At 44.3% G+C, this 20239-nt stretch overlaps 1 protein-coding gene across 1 annotated transcript in view; it reads left to right on the top strand.

Moving 5' to 3' along the window:
* Positions 1-212: 212 nt before the first annotated feature.
* nphs1 (NPHS1 adhesion molecule, nephrin) overlaps positions 213-20239 on the top strand; it is a gene marked incomplete at its 3' end in the record, with an annotated part of 212975 nt that continues 192948 nt past the window's right edge. Inside the window, exon 1 of the mRNA XM_084336716.1 lies at positions 213-399. Coding sequence (XP_084192842.1) covers positions 258-399 — 142 coding nt within the window. The 5' untranslated portion in view covers positions 213-257. The remainder of the gene's footprint in view (positions 400-20239) is intronic.

Here is a 20239-nt window from a genome sequence, read left to right as displayed (position 1 = left end):
GTATTTTTTATTATGTATAGGTTACTAATAATTATTTAATATATATTAATTAACCCAAATCCCAGTTTTTACAATATAACAAAACCAAAAACTATCAGTATTGGCAGTGTATCGGCCGATATGGTGATCGCTATCGGTGGCAAAAAACATGATCGGGGCATCCCTTTTGATTTCATTTGATTTCTCCTCTCCATCCCTCCCCAGGTGTGGGGGCCCAGCAGGCCTTCAGGACCACGCCCAGGAACCTGACTGTGAACATGGGGGGCGTGGCTGTGTTAAGGTGCGAGGTCCTGCGGGCCTCAGGAGCCGTGCAGTGGGTGAAAGATGGCCTCCTTCTGGGGCCCCAGAGGAGCCTGCCAGGGTTTCCACGCTACAGCATGACGGGAAACCCCCAGAGAGGTGAGGACTACTTGGACAATCTGAGTGCGGGGAGGAGGAGGAGACTGAGGAATGGGCTACAGGGGTCTCTTGTGGTTTGATGCTACTGTTAGAGCTACTAAATGGATGGGATTTATTCACTAATAGGCCCACAGGGCAGATACAATAATATCTCTTTATTAGTAAAAGGCAGCCTGGTTGGGGTACGCTGGTGTTGGTTGGTAGGGAGGGATAAACAGCTATTATCTGTTTCTAAAGCTTTCCTCTAGAGCTTTCTTTCTCTCATCAGTCGTACTTCACGACACAATATAAACACGTTGGTAGACGTGCTAATAACAAGATAAAACAGACCACACAACGCTGAGCACATGAAGAGAGGATACAACAGCAAACGGATACACCTACAGAGATGGAATAGTACTGATGATTATTTTTGTTTATTGTGACATATGGTGCGCTTCAAAAGATACTGGCGGTAGGCCTCACTGAGAAGCGCCTCTGTCAGCTTAGGTAACAACTCAGTGCAGCACGGCGTGATAGACTTTAAAGAAGGGAAGCCATCATGTTGTCGCTGTGGCTTTGATGCGCTATAATCAACAAATAGAGAGACCTTCGGGGACCTTATGGCGTCGGGCGTACAGAAGTTCTCTGCACCAGGGCCATCTGGAACCGGGATGACGTGACTGTCAACAACCTGTAATACGAGGCGTCATTGTGTCCCTCAGATGTGGGAGGGAGGGAGGGAGGGAGGGAGGGAGGGAGGGAGGGAGGGAGGGAGGGAGGGAGGGAGGGAGGGAGGGAGGGAGGGAGGGAGGGAGGGAGGGAGGGAGGGAGGGAGGGAGAAAGAAATATGAAAACGAGAGCTTCAGAATGCGTCAGTGAAATGTGGCAGGGAATGAAGTGTGCCGCAGTATCTGCCCTGCAGTCTATAAAAAGTAATCGTCAATTAGAAGGCAATCCCGAGAACGGGAATAGCATCTGTTCCTGATCAGTCAGCAGCGCGACGAGCCGCGCGTCACTGTTCCAGTGTGGGAGCATGCACATGCGGCTGACACGGATGCACAAACACTGCAAACTGACAGATGTCCCACGCGCATTTCCACACGGGCGGAAAGGCGTCCGCGGCTTATTGATGCATTGATGAACACTACACTGCTCTCAATCACTTAGCCTGTAGTATATCTAATCAATTAAAATCATTGTTGTAAGGACAGAGGTATAGGGGGGAGGGAAAAAACGTTTCACAACACAGATGAAATAATAGCATGCACACATTAAAGGGGAAATGTTATGGGATATAGGTCTTGCCTAGTCTTTATATGACAGTCTGATTTGTTGTTTAGGTGCTGGGGGAAAATTATATATTATAATATATATGTAACGGTTGTGACAACGTCACCTCAAACTTCGATGCCCAGAGTGGGAGTCGAACCCCGCTCTCCCACATCGCAAGCAACAACACAAACCGCTGCGCCAAGAAAGGATATCCCTCCTAAGCGCTCAGTCTATGCGTCTTTTTGAGGATGTGAGAGTGAGTGTAAGGGCAACCTAACAAGAAAAGATGCCAGTGAGGGAATACTGGTTGAAGCTCTTTCCAACGCGTGATGCTTGTTGATAATAAAAAGATGTCTTCTCCTTGAGTACTGTTGAGAGTTTTTATTCTTAATTGCAGTGTGGACAAATATAAGCGTACTGTAAACTCTGTGTTTAAACTGGACTTTTAAACACAGGATAGTTGCTACAAAGTAAACCCAAAAAGTGACTCAATATAACTGAAAACAAAACAAACGAGCACGGTAAAAAGATAGTGTGGCTTCCCTGTGATAATTACCCAAATTCCCTGCCACTGCACACCTGTGAACACATACATATAGACTGCACCTAAGCGCACATGAGCCCCGCCTCCTGTGCCCACTGCCTGCTAATTGGTCAACACTTTCATGATGACACGGTGCCTTCATACAATAATATAACGGCAGAAAATCATTAAATTGGCTACACCACACCGGCCCCCAATTGATACTATATAAACACGTAACAATTCAATGCATGCAAGTGATTGTAGCCAAGTACGTAGTCCGCGTTGATATTTAATTCGTAATGTCCAAAGTTCATGTAGTCCGAAGGAAAACAGGTACTAGTCTAATTAGCTTCCAAAAGAAGACAGATCTTGGTGATCGGTCGCTCCAGAATGTTATACTTGGTCTGAATTTTCACAGATCGCACAAGTCCATGTCTGTCAGGAAAGGTCTGCAGTACCTTGCCCAACAGCCAGGATCCACGAGGGGCATTAGAGTCCGCAATCATGATGATGTCCCCTGTGGCAAAGTTCCTCTTGTCCTTTGTCCACCGTTGTCTCTCCTGCAACAGTGGTACATATTCTCGAATCCACCTGTGCCAAAAAAGTTGGAGAGGAATTGAACTTGCCTCCATCGACGTTTAGAATAAGAGTCAATTTTGCTGAAGAGCCCTGGTGGTAGGGAAGGTTTGCCCTTTAACAGGAGAATGTGATTCGGGGTCAAAGGTTCAAGGTCATTTGGATCCTCTGAGGCTTTTGTAATGGGACGGTCGTTCAATATGGCCTCCACTTCACACAGGAATGTTTGCAATCCTTCGTCGTCTAGATGTTGTTGATGAAGAACGGAAGTCAGCACCTTCCTGACCATGCGAATGACCCTTTCCCACACTCCTCCATGATGAGATGCAGCTGGAGTGTTGAAACTCCACTTTACTCCAAGATGAAGTAGTGAGTTTGATATTTTCTCCTGGTTTAGGTGAGTTAGAGCTTCTCTCAGCTCACGTTCTGCCCCAACAAAGTTGGTTCCGTTGTCGGACTTAATGTGTGACACTTGGCCTCTTCTAGAAATGAATCTGCGTATGGCGTTAATGCAAGAACTGGTGTCCAATGAGTAGGCCATTTCCAAATGGACTGCCCGGCTGGCCATGCATGTAAAGATAACTCCATATCGTTTGATGAGGCTACGGCCTCTCTTCACCTCAAATGGTCCAAAGTAGTCTATGCCGACATTTGTGAACGGTGGAAGGTCAGCTTGCAACCTTTCCTTTGGTAAGTCTGCCATCTTTTGCTCACCCAGCTTTCCTCTGTTTCGTCGACAGACAACGCAGGAGTTGAGTACTTTTCTGGCAGCCGCATTTGCTTTGGTGATCCAGTACCGTCTGCGAAGTCCTGAAAGCAGGTGGTTCCTTCCACAATGTCCCAGCTGTTCATGCACGTGGCGTAAGATGAGAGTGGTGATGTGTTGACCTTTAGCAAGAATGACTGGATGTTTTATATCATCGGGCATTGCTCCTTTGCTAAGTCTTCCTCCCACTCTCAAAAGCCTGTGATCCAGTACTGGATCAAGTTTGCAAATGTGGCTGCCTTTCTTTACTCCAGATGTTCCTTCTTTTAAAGCAGTGATTTCATCACTAAACTTGTCCATTTGACAGTATTGAATGATGGCTCTTTCCGCAGTGTCAATGTCTTCAGGACATAAGGTGTGACCACCCATTGTGGCTCTGAAACTCTTCATGTCCTCTTCCACTTTGTTCTTGTGAGTTATGTCAAACTCGGTGCTGGACAGAGCAGCTTGTAGTTCTTTTCTCCTTTGACGCAGCACCTGCAGCGTCTTCCTCAGCTGGAGAAACCACGCAACTGAGATCTTAAGTCTGTTCCATGAGGAGAAGTAAGTTATCAGCTGATTTGTTGCTTCTGGTGCGTCGTTGATGATGACAGCATTAACTGAGGCCTCTCCTCTGACCTCTGGGTCATCGCTGTTGATGGAACTTGAATCCATAATGTTAAGAGGCCATTCTTCCTCACTTTTGGAAAGGAACTCCGGGCCGTGGATCCATCTACTGCAGGTGAGAATGTGTTCAACTTTCACCCCGCGGGAGGCCTCGTCTGCTGGGTTCCGCTTTGTGTCAACGTACCTCCATTGTGATATATCTGTAGCTTCTCTGATAGCAGCAATCCGATTAGCAACAAAGGTGTGAAAGCGCTTTGTTTCATCCCTGATGTATTTTAACACCGTTGTGCTGTCTGTCCAGAAGGTCGAGTTTTTCAGGTCCAGTTGTAACTCTGATATCAGGAGCTTGTCAACTCTTGCCGCCAGTACAGCAGCTGTCAGTTCCATCCTTGGAATTGTCACACTCTTTAGAGGAGCAACCCGTGCTTTTCCTAGAACAAAAGACAGATGGACCTTCTCATTATTGTTTTGCAGCCTCAAGTATGAAACTGTGCCGTAGCCATTCTCGCTGGCGTCAGAGAAGTGGTGTAATCTGGCACCTGTGAGTTGTCCAAAATCTTTGGGTTGAAAGCATCTTGGCACAATAAAGTTGCTGAGTCTTTTCAAGTCCTCTAGCCACCCCACCCATTGCAACTGATACTTTTGAGGAATACGCTCATCCCAACTGTAGTCCATTTTACATAGGGTTTGCAGCAGCATCTTGGCAGGTAAGGTGAAGGGTGCTAGAAACCCAATAGGGTCGTAGACTGAGCTGACAACAGACAAAAGACCTCGCCTTGTGAATGGTCTGTCTTGAACTGACATTTTGAACCTAAAGGTGTCAGTTTCTGCACACCATTGCAGTCTTAGGGTTCTCTCGATGGGAAGGCTGTCCCTGTCGAAGTCCAGTTCCTTTACGTTCTTGGCTCTTTTTTCTACATCAATGGTTTCCAACACAGATCTGCTGTTGCTCATCCACTTCAACAATTGGAAACCTCCCAACTGGCATACAGCTGTAAGGTCTGTAACCAGAGATATGGCCTCTGCCTCTGAGGACACAGATTTCAGGCAGTCATCCACGTAGAAGTTGTGCTGGATGGTGTCTGTTATGTGGACTGGGAAGTCTGCTTTGTTGTCTTCAGCCGTTTTCCTAAGGGCAAAGCTAGCACAGCTGGGTGATGATACTGCATCAAACAGATGGACAGTCATTCTGTACTCTGTGAGCGGCTGTGTTCGATCACCTCCTGGCCACCAGAGGAAGCGAAGGAAGTCCACGTCCCGTTTTGCCACGTGGACTTGATGGTACATAGCCTTTACATCAGCCATAACTGCTATAGAGTTTAGGCGAAACCTTGTGAGAACTCCAAGCAGGGAATTTGTCAAGTCGGGTCCCTGGAGTAGCTTGGTGTTGAGTGACACTCCCTTGTAGCTTGCTGTACAGTCGAAAACCACTCTCAAGTCTTTCTTTTTAGGATGGTGTACCCCGTGGTGAGGGATATACCACACCTTTCCCTCTTTTCCTTCCAACTGGTGCTCTGGCACTCTCTCTGCATAGCCGTTGCTTATGACGTTATTGAGAAAGTTAGTGTATTCTTCTTTGAAGATAGGGTTTTTGTTTAATTTCTTTTTTAGGCAGAGGACTCTTTGCTCAGCAAGGTGGCGGTTGTTGGGCATGACAACGTTGTCCTCTCTAAAAGGCAATGGCAAGCAGTAATGTCCATTCTTTAGTTCGGCTGAAGTATTGACAATCTGCATGAACTTGAGGTCTTCTATGGACATTTCTGGCTTGTCTGCTGTTGATTTCTCATTAAAGTCATGGTTGTATTGTTCAACCAACAATTCCTCTATCTGAGCAATGGAAATGCGATTGGCTGTGACTGTGGGGCAGCCGATCCCACTGTCACCGCCTTCTCTCAATGGTCCGTTAACAACCCATCCTAACAGGGGTTTAACAGCGTAAGGTCCTTTACCCCTGCTGTTTATCACCTCCCATGGCTCCATTGTGTCTGGAGTGTTAGTTCCAATTAACAACTCCACATCAGCATCAATAGCAGGAATTTCCACAGTGTTTAAATATGGCCAAGCATACAAGTCCTTTTGTCGCGGGATGTTATCGCGAGTCACAGGCATCTTGTGTTGAGTGTACACATCAGGCAACTCAATGTAGGTGTCACTGTTTAGTGCCGCAACCTCTAGTCCCGAGATGACGTGACTGTTGACGAAGTTTTCTTGGTTCATCGTTTTCATTAGGAATCTAGTGCTCCTTCCTGTCACGTTGAGCTTCCTCATGAGTTGCTCAGAGCAGAAAGTGGATGAACTACCAGGATCTAAGAATGCATACGTTTCTAAGACTGTGTTGCCTTTCGTTGCCTTGATCTTGACTGGCACAATAGACAAGACGCAATTCTGTGCTCCGGCCCCTATGTGACCACAAGTTTTGGGAGTGGTGACTTGACTCATTCTGTTTTCATCTCGTGTGTCATCTTGTCGTGATCTTAGTTCTTTCCATTCCCTTTCATAAATATGTAGAATGGTAGGATGTCTTAGGTTACATATTTTACAAAACAGCCTACTATGGCACTGTGAACTTATGTGCCCGACATATAGACATCCAAAACAAGCGCCCTTTATTTTTAGAAAGTCTATTTTTTCACCATGCCGCTTTTTCTCCATTTTAGAACATGTTTCCAAACTGTGGCCCTCTTCACATAGCAGGCAGGATTCTCTTATTGGTTTGTCTCTCTCCTCTTGATTGTCAAACTCAACAGGTGCCACAAATGTAGCAAAACTGCTTCCTCTCTCCTGCAGGCGTCCTTGTGAAGTTTTGTTTCCAATCTTTAACTTTGACATTGAGACAACAGTGTCTAGAATGTCCCCGTACAGTGGGTCAGATGCAATAGACACTTGTCTTTCAATGAAGGTGACAACTTCACTGAAACCTGCTTGACGATGGTGTCTCTCCTGGTATTCAAAAGCAATGTTTCTCCATCTGTCTGAGTTTGTAAGGTAGCTTCATGATTATTGCCCGTAGGTTTGATGGCATGTTCATTTCAGACATGTAGCTGATGTCTTCCATGGCATTACAGCAGATGCGTAGAAATAACGAAAATGCTTGTAAGGCCTTGATATCCTCTGATTTTACAGGTACCCATCCAAACGCTCTCTCCATATATGCAGTGGCTATTTTCTGCTCATTTCCAAAACGTTCATGCAGAAGTGTTCTAGCCTTTTGATACCCCCTGTCGGATGGCATATGTTGACAGCTCTTTACCAGCTCTTTAGGTTGCCCTCTAGTGTACTGCTCCAGGTAGTACAAGCAGTCCACACTGTTAGCAGCCTTTCCTTCCACTCCATGTTCAAAGGCTCTAATGAATGTGTTGTACTCAAAAGGGTTTCCATCAAAGATTGGTATATCCCTGGGGGGTAGTGATAAGGAAACTTGCTGTTGCACAAGTAATGCTGTAATGTAATTTTGCTTCTGCATGATCGTGAAGATATTGCCTTGATCCTCACTACTTTGAATGGGTTGCTGCGGTGAATATACAGCATGACGTAGGTGTTGAGATTGTTGTGGCATGCTTGCAGTGAGAGCACTTGGTTTTGTTTTGGTTCCTTGAGAAATGATTTCCTTGTGCCAGGTGGCTACAGTACTGAGCTGCTTGTATGGCTTCTGGTGTGATTGAGTTGGTCTTGCAGGTTTGCTGCCTCCTGTTGGTAGAAACCTGTATTGCTGTGTTGAATCCATTGGCTGTGCATCAATTGCCATTGCAGGTCCACTCCCTCCTGTTGGTGGATAGCTGACATGACAATCTGACATTGATGGAATGAATTGTACAGCAGAGGGGTTGAGAGCAGCCTTTTCTTTTGACGCATAAGAGTTCATTCCATCTGTAACTCTGCTTTCAATGTCAGACCCTCTGTTCCTGAGAACATTCACCTTAGCTGTCTGAGCAGCAATTTGACTTTGTATTTGAAGCAATTGTCTTTTTTTCCTTATTTGTGCCTCCTGGGCTTCCATTTGTGCCTTTAATTGTACCTCCTGAGCTTCCATTTCATGACTTTCTTTTAACGCCATTTCCAATACCACGAGTGCCGCCACCTCGGCCTGTGCCAAGATGGATGCAGAAATGTTTGATGACATTGAGTGTCGGGTAGAACTACCACGTGACACCCTTGATTTACCCGTATTGGAAACACTGTCATCTGGCCCAATACTATTCACCTCCTCGTTTCCATTTGACACAAAGTTGAAATTTGAACCATCATTATCAAGACCCTCGTTTGTGTATGACACAGCATTGGTATTTGAACCGTTGTTATTCAGAACCTCATTTGTACTCGACACAGCATTGTTCTTTGGGTCAACCACAACCTCAGTTGCATTGGGCACACCACTGAATTCGTAACCATTGTCATCAACTTGTGGGCATGCACTGCTCCCTGTTAGCACGCACCCATTTCTCCATTTTGTCAATGATTTGATTAACATTGTGCATGTGACCTTGAAACCATTCTGTTTGTTTAGACATTTCGTCGTCGGGCAATAGAGGTTTTAGTGATTCATGCACCCGTGTAATTTCACCAAACAACTTCCACAATGTGTCGTGCTTAATTTGCATGACGGAAATATTTTCATTTGAGCACATCATTTGATCCAATTCTTTAGCCATTTTACACAATTGTTTCAGTCCAACGTTCCTTTCTTTATGCAACAACATGCTCTTTGTTTCCAAAGCTTTAAATGTGGGCCTAGAAAGCCTTTTGCCAAGTTCATTTTCTGTTTCATCTTGATTGACAGCTGCCTCCATTTCAACGTTAATTTCCTGATTCCCCACGCTACTCATGTCTACAATGTCAAGCCATAGGCGGAGGTTTTATTTAGAATTCTTGGTAGGATTTGCCTTTATCCAGTTGCGCGAGGCCACTCCTTCCACAACTTTATTCCATTCATTCATGAATCCGTCTCACCGTAACTTCTTTGATGTGTTGTTGATTCCTTCCGTATCTGTCTGTCTTCGAAAACAATCTTGTTTAGAAGCTTATCTTTTTACTTGTGTAAGGGCAACCTAACAAGAAAAGATGCCAGTGAGGAAATACTGGGTGAAGCTCTTTCCAACGCGTGATGCTTGTTGATAATAAAAAGATGTCTTCTCCTTGAGTACTGTTGAGAGTTTTTATTCTTAATTGCAGTGTGGACAAATATAAGCGTACTGTAAACTCTGTGTTTAAACTGGACTTTTAAACACAGGATAGTTGCTACAAAGTAAACCCAAAAAGTTACTCAATATAACTGAAAACAAAACAAACGAGCACGGTAAAAAGATGGTGTGGCTTCCCTGTGATAATTACCCAAATTCCCTGCCGCTGCACACCTGTGAACACATACATATAGACTGCACCTAAGCGCACATGAGCCCCGCCTCCTGTGCCCACTGCCTGCTAATTGGTCAACACTTTCATGATGACACGGTGCCTTCATACAATAATATAACGGCAGAAAATCATTAAATTGGCTACAACAGTGAGTTTAACCCATAGCACCGCTACTCACCCCAGCCCTTCTTGACTGCGCTTCACGATACCATCCGTTACATATATATATATATATATATATATATATATATATATATATATATATATATATATATATATATATATATATATATATATATATATATATATATATATATATATATATATATATATATAATATATAATAATACATATTACAGTATGTTGACAGTACTGGCTATGGGGCGACAATAATATGTTCAAGAGGCATTGTGCTGTCCTCCCGATGATGTTCTTAATCAAAGGTAGACGGCCAGCCAAACTCTTCAATAAACAACACGAATCAAACGTAGCTTCCTTGCTTCTTGTTTAATGCAGTTCTTGTTGCTAGGGTAAGAGTAAAACTGAAACAGAATGAAGTGCATAGTGTTACTACTAGTGCACATAAAAAGTATAGATATACAGTAAGTGTACTAAATGATTATATGTAGACATGTTGTACTAAACATTCCAAGTATTATGCACATCTACTGTATCTGCCATTAGCATGTATCATAGGTAATAGAATACGAACATAACAGCGACCCATCTACGACAATATACTTCAAAACTGAAAGATAACCTTGCAAACAATAAAGGATTACTTACAGACAATGCTTACGAAGGGGCAAATCAAAGGATTACTATAGATAAGAACAGCATGTTGTTCATAATGAGAACTCTCTTCCTGGTGAAGCTGCAGGTCCCACTTCCTGTTTATCTGTGAGCTACCACTTCTTGTTTTACCATGAGGTCCCACTTCCTGTATATACCAAGTTCGACCAACAGGTGGTGCTAAAGCAAATCAAACCCATATACACTGCCTGGGAGGCAGAACACTCCCCACATTAAACGTGTACGCTATAGTACACATTAACTTAACACATAACTTTAGTCCTCTTTAGGCAAAAGAAGCACGATTTCTGAAACGGGTCTCAGGAATGTCTTTGGACTTCCTTGAGCTGTGGTCTTTACTTCGACCTTATGCACCTTTCCGTCCTGGCTTGGGAAGGTGGAAGTTACCAGTGCCATAGGCCACTCGTTCCTTGCAGCTTGGCTGTCTTTCAACGGCACAACGTCGCCGTAAGTTGCGGTGATCTTCGACCCACTTGCGACGACTCTGCAGTGTCGGGAGGTACTCATGTCTCCAGCGGGTCCAGAATGTGCTGGCAAGGGCTTGCACCTGTCTCCATTGGCTTCGGTGGAGGTCCTTGTCTGAGAAATCTCCAGGTTTCCTGTCGAAGGTTCGACACAGTGAAGTAGGGCGATTGAGTGCCTGCTTGAGGTTGTTTGGGAGTCGTCTTCGTGGCATCTTGAAGGGTAGTGGGGGAACCCAGCTGTTCCTCTCATCCCTGTACGTCTCTGATAATATAATAATAACCATAATATTTAAAATGACGGTATCTTCTATGGATAAGGCAAGCCTGTTGTCGTTAGCAGTTGTTTGGCACACACTGCGACCCAGGTTGTCCTCTGTAACTCTCTCCGAGCTGGATTTGTGTGCACTGATCAGGCCGTTCTGTTGCTCCCCGCAGTGCCGCGTTCTCTCTTTCAGGTCTGTGAAGTTGGAAGGGTGTCCTGAAGCAGGGGAGGGGGAGTGTCCTGAGACAGCAGGGGCGTGTCCGGAGGAGGCAGGGGAGTGTCCGGAGACGACAGGGGCATGTCCGGAGACAGCAGGAGAGTGTCCGGAGACAGCAAGGGAGTGTCCGGAGACGGCAGGGGCGTGTCCGGAGACAGCAGGGGAGTGTCCGGGGACAGCAGGGCGGTGTCCGGAGACAGCAGGGGCGTGTCCGGAGACAGCAGGGGAGTGTCCGGGGATGGCAGGGGAGTGTCCGGAGACAGCAGGGGCGTGTCCGGAGACAGCAGGGGAGTGTCCGGAGACAGCAGGGGCGTGTCCAGAGACAGCAGGGGAGTGTCCGGATACAGCAGGGGCGTGTCCGGAGACCGCAGGGGCGTGTCCGGAGACAGCAGGGGAGTGTCCGGGGATAGTAGGGGCGTGTCCGGAGACAGAGGGGGCGTGTCCGGAGACAGCAGGGGCCCGTCCGGAGACAGCAGGGGCGTGTCCGGAGACCGCAGGGGCGTGTCCTGAGACGACGGGGCGTGTCCTGAGACAGCAGGGACGTGTCCTGAAACAGCAGGGAAGTGTCCTGAGACAGCGGGGACGTGTCCTGAGACGGCCGGGACGTGTACTGAGACAGCAGGGGCGTGTCCTGAGACGACAAGGGCGTGTCCTGAGACGACAGGGGTGTGTCCTGAGACGGCGGGGACGTGTCCTGATATGGCAGGGGTTCGTCCTGAGTTATCTGCTGTAACTCTCTCCGAGTTGGATCTGTGTGTGTTGATGAGGCCATTCTGTTGCTCCCCGCCATGCCACGTTCTCTCTTTCAGGTCCATGAAGTTGTTGCAGGGTGTCAAGTAGGGAGGGCGTCCATTCTCTAGCACGTGGGTCCTGAAGGTGCTCACGCTAGGCTTGTGTGTGTTCCCAAGGCACACTTCCCCAACCACGACCCATCCCAAATCCAATCTCTGAGCAAAGGGGGCGTCGTGAGGGCCGTTGACCTGCTGTCTCACCTTATGTACTCGTATGATGTCTCTTCCTAGCAAAAGGAGGATTTGAGCGTTTGGGTCGAGCTCCGGGAGGTGACCTGCGACGGACCTCAGATGGGAATGGAAGCGAGCTGCCTTTGGAGTCGGTATTTCTGACCTGTTGGTAAGGATTTGCTTGCACTCGATCAGTGGTGGTAACGTGAGGGTAGTTCCTCCATCCACCGGCTCGATTTGGAAGCCTTCCGCCTTTCTTCCAGACGTGTTGACGACCCCAGCATATGTTCTTAATGAGTAGGGGGAGGAGTAGCTCTTGACATTAAATAGCTCGAAGAATTCTGGCCTTGCTAATGAGCGGTTACTCTGCTCATCGAGTACGGCGTACATCTTGACCGCCTTGTGACGCTGCCCCTGGGGAAAAACTTGAACCAGACATATTTTAGAGCAGGACGTTGCTGGCTGCCTTTCGCTGCAAACCTCAGTGCAGTGTGAGGTGACGATAATATCTTCTTCCTCCTCCTCGTTATCCTCTGGTGCCGGCGTTGGAACTGCTTGCGATGTTGGGCCAGGATGCATAGCTGCGATATGCCGGTCACTCTCACACTCATCGCATTTCACGGAAAGTTTACAGTCCCTGGCTAAATGGGAGTATGATGCGCAACACCTGTAACACATCCCATTTTCGCGGAGGAAGGCCCTTCTCTCGTCGAGTGGTTTTGCTCTAAAACCATAGCACCTACTTAATGGGTGTGGTGCGCGATGGATAGGGCAGTTCTTTCCTGGATTCTCGATTTGCCTTGGAAATATGTTTGTGTCCTGTTCGGTGTCTGGGGAGACGTCTGTCTTGTGGACTGACACTGGGGTTCTCCCTGTCTGATAGGCTGGCCTATCTCTCACAAGAGGACTGTTGCTGGGGAGAGCAAAGCTTGGGTCGTTCCTGATGCGTGCTTCATAGCAAATAAATCTAGTGAAGTAGGAGAATGGGGGAAAGAGGCCGTCGTTTTCGTCTTTGAACCTGGAGCCTTGGGATATCCATTTCTCCTGTAGGGCGTATGGGAGTTTCTCTACTATAGGGTTGATGCCGCGAGCGGTGTCCAGGAAGGCCAACCCGGGTAGGTATCCATCCTCCTTTGCAGACTGGAACTCCATAAGGAGGTCTCCAAGCTCCATGAGTTTGATATAGTCTTTACTGGAGATCCTAGGAAACGCATCCAGTTTCTTGAAAAGAGTATTTTCAATTACCTCGGGTGAGGCGTAACGCCTGCTTAGTCTATCCCATGCCTTCCCCAGTGCTGCTTCGGGATCGTTGACGTGTATCTGACGCATTCTCCTGACATGGTGGGATGATTCCTTGCCTAGCCACTTGGTCAAGAGGTCCAATTCTTCACTGGCTGAAAGGTTGAGACCTCTGATGGCGTTGAGGAATGATGACTGCCATGCCCGAAAACTCTCGGGTTGGTCGTCGAACTGGTTGAGTCCTGTTGTCACTAGCTCCTGACGTGCTAAGTATTTAACAAAGTCTGTTATCTCAGGGGTTTTGGCGGGGTTAGCTGGTGGGGTGTGGTAATGAGGAGTATAGGGTCGAGCTGAAGGGTTCATATTTTGGATACGTGGCTTAAATTCGTCCTGATAGGTCTCGTCGGCATGACGACGTGTTTTGGAGGGGGTCGTGTGGAACGGTGTGACGTGCTCTCCGGGCAGCATGACAGGCTCCTGGGTAGGGGAGTTAGGTCGCGAATCCTCGTATGCGGTTCCCCATTGGATTAGACTGCCATCGAATCGAATAGACAAGGGGGCGGGGACATCGCGACGCGAAGTTTTATGTAACTCGTTCTGTTGGTTTACATAGGCACTTGTCCGGTCGGCAATGTCTCTCCCTGAGAGCGTCCTCCTGCCTCTGCTGGGTGGTGTTCTAACCTGCTGTTCGGCTGCCTCCAATACCTCTGCCTGTGCTATGGCGACGGCTGCCTCTCTTTGGAGAGTCAAAGCTCCCAATTCAGCGTCCAGTCTAGCCTTCTCCAGAGCCAGTTGGGCATCTCTCTCTGCAAATGATGCACGTACGCGCGCTGCCTCTGCCCTTACACGGGCCCTTGTTGCTGTGCTGGCTGAAGCTGTAGATAAGCGGTCGCTGCTTGCGCTGGCTTGAGAGGTTGTGTCGTTCTCTTTGGCGGGTTCCATAATGCTATTCTGATCTGTCGAAGGGATCGACGTTGCACCAGCTGGTCGCTTGTCTTTTTACTGTGCTGTCCTCCCGATGATGTTCTTAATCAAAGGTAGACGGCTAGCCAAACTCTTCAATAAACAACACGAATCAAACGTAGCTTCCTTGCTTCTTGTTTAATGCAGTTCTTGTTGCTAGGGTAAGAGTAAAACTGAAACAGAATGAAGTGCATAGTGTTACTACTAGTGCACGTAAAAAGTATAGATATACAGTAAGTGTACTAAATGATTATATGTAGACATGTTGTACTAAATATTCCAAGTATTATGCACATCTACTGTATCTGCCATTAGCATGTATCATAGGTAATAGAATACGAACATAACAGCGACCCATCTACGACAATATACTTCAAAACTGAAAGATAACCTTGCAAACAATAAAGGATTACTTACAGACAATGCTTACGATGGGGCAAATCAAAGGATTACTATAGATAAGAACAGCATGTTGTTCATACTGAGAACTCTCTTCCTGGTGAAGCTGCAGGTCCCACTTCCTGTTTATCTGTGAGCTACCACTTCCTGTTTTACCATGAGGTCCCACTTCCTGTATATACCAAGTTCGACCAACAGGTGGTGCTAAAGCAAATCAAACCCATATACACTGCCTGGGAGGGAGAACAGGCATGGTTTCTACCTTTAGCCTTTAATCGGCGTGGTTTATTATATACATTTCACAGCAGCAGCACATGAGATCTCCTCTCCGTGAGAGGTACTGTAGGTGGGAAGAGACAGAGGGGGAGTCGGCATCAGCTTATATACCCTCTACCTGGCGGTAACATTAACAGCTCCGCTTATAGCGCCCTCCAGTGGAAACAGTTATGCATAGTTAGACAGTTACTCAGTTACTAGCAATCATATATAACCTCTAACTTTAACACAGTACTAGGGATGGGACTTTCTAGCAAAAGTGCTATTCGAAAACCACCCAAAAAATAATAATATATATAATAAAAATAAAAATAAATAAATAATAAAAATAAAAATAATAATATATATATATATTGTTATTTTTTGTTTCAGTTTAAATTCAGTAAACATTTTCAGTTTCAGTTAAATTCAGTTATTATTTTTAACCTGTTAAGCCTGTAGGTCCCCCAATTGGGGGACCCTGCTTTTCTTTATCATAAATCGATCAATAGAGACCATATTAGATCCCCAATTATCATATCATGGGGTATCATTGGAAAGCCACACTCATTGGCTACAACCCTGTCCAAAATGTTTCGAGATCGCCAAATGATTGACGGAGCGAGAGCCCCGAGAGTCGGGTGGTAATGTGTACTTTGGCGCAAGCCTCACATATCGGCATGTAACTCGAGAACCGCTGAATGGATTTTGTCACCTGAAAGGGCAATCAAATAGGGCAAATATTGTATTAAAAGAAATGCACACCCGAGCCGCTAGAGGTCGACAAAGTCCTCATGAGGGCCCACATATGGGCCCTTGGATGTTAAGAGGATTTTATGTTTTTTTTCTTCTTTTTTTTGCCAAGAGTAAAGACCATAACCCTATCAAAACAGCAGTCAGTTTCACCGATGTTTTATACGATTTACCGAAAATAAGAATTTATCGGAAAAATTCTAATTATATCTCTTTTATCGTAAAACCGAAAGGAAATTACTAAATCCAGAGTTAACCCTGCCATTGGAAAGAGGAGCCATAATAAGGTCAAGTTCAAGGTCAAATTATCATTTATTACTGTATCTACAAATCCTTCTGTTTAATCATCTTCCCTTTATTCATTTGCTTAGATTTTCTTTACACTTGATCTAAAAAATGTGCTGAATGAGCTCAGTGAGCGAGCTCAGTTCACGCACAATTGTAACATTGTGTTATTCACCAGCACAGATGCAAAAATAAATCATAATTTATATTCTCCTTTTTTCCATTACAATTTACCCAAGCCTAGTAACAGACACAATATTTCTGACACTGAAAATACATACGCCCAGGTCCCTAGATGTTCCTAGATACCAGGAACATGCAAATTGGCCTTGTAGAAGTGGAGCAATCTTCCATTTACTTAGGCATGTACCTTTAGGGGAAATTTCTGAAAATAGGGCTACAGCTTAACAGGTAGAATGGATCATTAAAATCAAAGGGTATTGCACATAAATAGGCACTTCAGAATCTGAAGTTCAGATAATCTTTCAGAACGTTGATCGGCTCAGCTGACCGACAATAAATCAAAATGACACCATTCACCATCGTAGCCTATAATAACAGCACTGCATTGGCCTCAACCGGCTTTAATAAACAAACAGAAACAGTAGCATGTGCATCTTTTAGATCAATTAGGCTATGAAAATTAGGCTGCCTCTAAATATAAAAAGGAATTAAATAAGAATGCTTTGCTTCAATAAAAAAAAATATTTTATAAAAAAAAATATAGATATATATATTAAAATTAAAATTATATATATAAAAAAAATTATTAGACTCTGACATGAAAATCGAATGTGGAGACTGGCATCGACTATTCGAAAATTAGAATATTCTATCTCATCCCTATATGTATAACTACTGTATGCATGCACTCCTACTATACTAATATCTTATGTCTATGCACTCAATACTGCAGCACCCAAGTTTCAGCACTGTTTGATCATTGCTACTCAGCTGAAAGAGTTGTACCCTTCCTGCTGACTTGTTGTACAGAACTTGTAAGTCGCTTTGGATACAAGCGTCAGCTAAATGACTAAATGTAAATGTATGTGCTGATTGTTTTCAGATTAACAAGATGTTCAGAATTGCTTCAATGATGTCATAATGGGATGAACTGGCTTTGATGAATCAATTAGCTGTGCTTTTTGGAGTTTGTAAAATGTGTTTTGCTCTTGGATGTGGGGGGTAGCCAGGCAGGGAAGGAAATCATTATTTTCTTAGGTCGCTTTCAGACCTGAGCTCTTCCACTGTAATCGAACCCTGATGCATTTCCTCTGATAGTCTGGTTGGTTTTGGGTGGTGTGAAAGCTCATTCCAACTCTGCACTTTTTCACCAACACACTTTAATGAACTGTGCTACCAACTGATTTAATTGAATCATTGAGTGTCTTATATGTTGACTTATATGTTTATATTTGATCATTGACTGAGTGTCTTATATGTTGACTTATATGTTTATATTTGATCATTAATTGAGTGTCTTATATGTTTATATTTGATCATTGATTGAGTGTCTTATATGTTGACTTATATGCTTATATTTGATCATTGATTGAGTGTCTTATATGTTGACTTATATGCTTATATTTGATCATTGATTGAGTGTCTTATATGTTGACTTATATGCTTATATTTGATCATTGATTGAGTGTCTTATATGTTGACTTATATGTTTATATTTTATTATTGATTTCAGTGGCTTATATGTTGACTTATATGCTTATATTTGATAATTGATTGAGTGTCTTATATGTTGACTTATATGCTTATATTTGATCATTGATTGAGTGTCTTATATGTTGACTTAGGCCCCGTTTAGATGGAAACGCTAGCAGGTGAATCCGCAAAAATATTTTTTCAGATGTGCCTTTCGTTTATACGGAAACGGCGTTTTTACGGGGTGAAACCGTAAAAAGGTGAGACCACCTTCCAGGGTGGAATTCCTAGAAACGGTAAACCTTTGCGCTCTCGTCTAAACTGTCAAAACGCATAAAACGATGACGAAAGGGTCGTCAAGGCTCTCGTCGCGCCTACTGCTTACATCACAGGCATGCGCCAGTAGCCTAGAAGCGTAAACAAAGCATGTCTGATTCTATCCATGGCGATCACCTGAAGGCTACATTGGCAGTACTTTTAAATACACAAGAATCTGTCCCGCGGCTATCACAACTATTATGACTGGACCCACTGTCTGTGAGTGACTCTGCTTTGGTCCAATCACATTCCCCACCCACACTCTGCGAATCAGAGGCAGAGTAGGGCGGGTCTTCACAGCACGTCATGTGACATATGCGCCAATCGTGTGACAGCGGGGCTCAGTTGTCTCGAGTTGTTACAGCCTCGTCTGCATGGAGAATTCCACCCCAAAACGCTCGTCTAAACGCAAAATTAAAAGTGAAACCGCAAGACGACTTTTGCGGTTTCTGTTCAGACTTCCATCCCAAAACGCTTGTCTAAACGTAGCCTTATATGTTTATATTTGATCATTGATTGAGTGTCTTATATGTTTATATTTGATCATTGATTGAGTGTCTTATATGTTGACTTATATGCTTATATTTGATCATTGATTGAGTGTCTTATATGTTGACTTATATGCTTATATTTGATCATTGATTGAGTGTCTTATATGTTGACTTATATGCTTATATTTGATCATTGATTGAGTGTCTTATATGTTGACTTATATGTTTATATTTGATCATTGATTGAGTGTCTTATATGTTTATATTTGATCATTGATTGAGTGTCTTATATGTTGACTTATATGTTTATATTTGATCATTGATTGAGTGTCTTATATGTTGACTTATATGTTTATATTTGATCATTGATTGAGTGTCTTATATGTTGACTTACATATCTTAGATTGAATATTGTATACAGCTACATATTTGTTTCTATTTTAACTGTGTTACACTGCTCTGGGCTGGAAGGAGCAGTATTTCCATTTTATTTATGGATATACACAAAGAAAAATGTTTTATCTTGAAAACGTGGGTCTCGGTTCGAGAAGTGAGAAGCCTGGTGCGGTTAGTTTGAGGTGTGAATGCAAATCGGACCAAAGGCAGGAAAAGACACGAAAAATCCCACATTTCATGGAGCCGTTTTTGTTAATATTTCTTTTTCCAAATGTGTGATTTTTCATCATCGTAATGTTATTATTTCCACAGCTGGTATATAAAAAATAGCCAAATAATAACAAATAACAGACAGTGAATTGTACAACTTACAGTATAGTATTTCATAACATTAGTGCAAGGCAAGGTGGAGATCACATTATTTTTTGTCCGCATACATAATCTCTTACCTTGTGAGGCAGCTGGATTTGGGTGATCATGAGCTTCTGTGTAACAATATAATCTCCCGTTTACTAGAGATGTCCGATATTATCGGCCTACCAATATTGTAATGATATATATGATAGAGATATGTAATCTTAATTACCTGAAATTATTCCATTTGGGGGGGGGGGGGAAACCCCCGCATATATCGGCATCGGTTGATATCGGTATAGGAAATTAATTAGTTGAACAATATCGGTATATCGTATATTGGTAAAAAAGCCAATATCGAACATCCCTACCGTTTACCAAAAATATTTTTAATTAACCTCTTAAGCCCGGAGCCCTATTTTTCGAAAATCTGCCTAAAATACATATACCTAAGTAAATGGAATATTGCTCAACTTCTACAAGGTCCATTTGCATATATCTAGGGACATCTATGGACCTCAGTGAATGTATTCCCAGTGTCAGAAATATTGTGTCTATTACTAGGCTTGCTTAAATTGTGATGAAACAAGAGTGAATTAACTTTGACAGTGAATAACACCATGCTAATAATGTCCAGACATGAAAAACTGCCACTGATCTCGTTCAGTACCTTCTTGAGATCATGTGTACAAAAAGTCAAAGGAAATGAATACAGGTAAGATGATTAAACAGAAGGTTCTGGGCGGTCGGGTGGCGTAGCGGAGATTGTGCTTGTCACCAATGCAAGAGGCTGCGGTCTCGACTCCCGGAGTCGGCATTGCCTGCGGCTTGGGCCGATCATCATACTAACTCGTTTGGCTGAGTTAGCGGGAGGGAAGTCGTGGGTGGTAATCTGGCGTTATGGACAGCGACGCCTACAGGTCAGGTCTGGGC

The sequence above is a fragment of the Notolepis coatsorum genome (assembly GCF_963971535.1).
Source record: "Notolepis coatsorum genome assembly, chromosome: 19".
Classification (NCBI taxonomy): domain Eukaryota; kingdom Metazoa; phylum Chordata; class Actinopteri; order Aulopiformes; family Paralepididae; genus Notolepis; species Notolepis coatsorum.
Note: the sequence above shows the minus strand (reverse complement) of the source record. Positions and strands in the feature narration are given on the sequence as shown.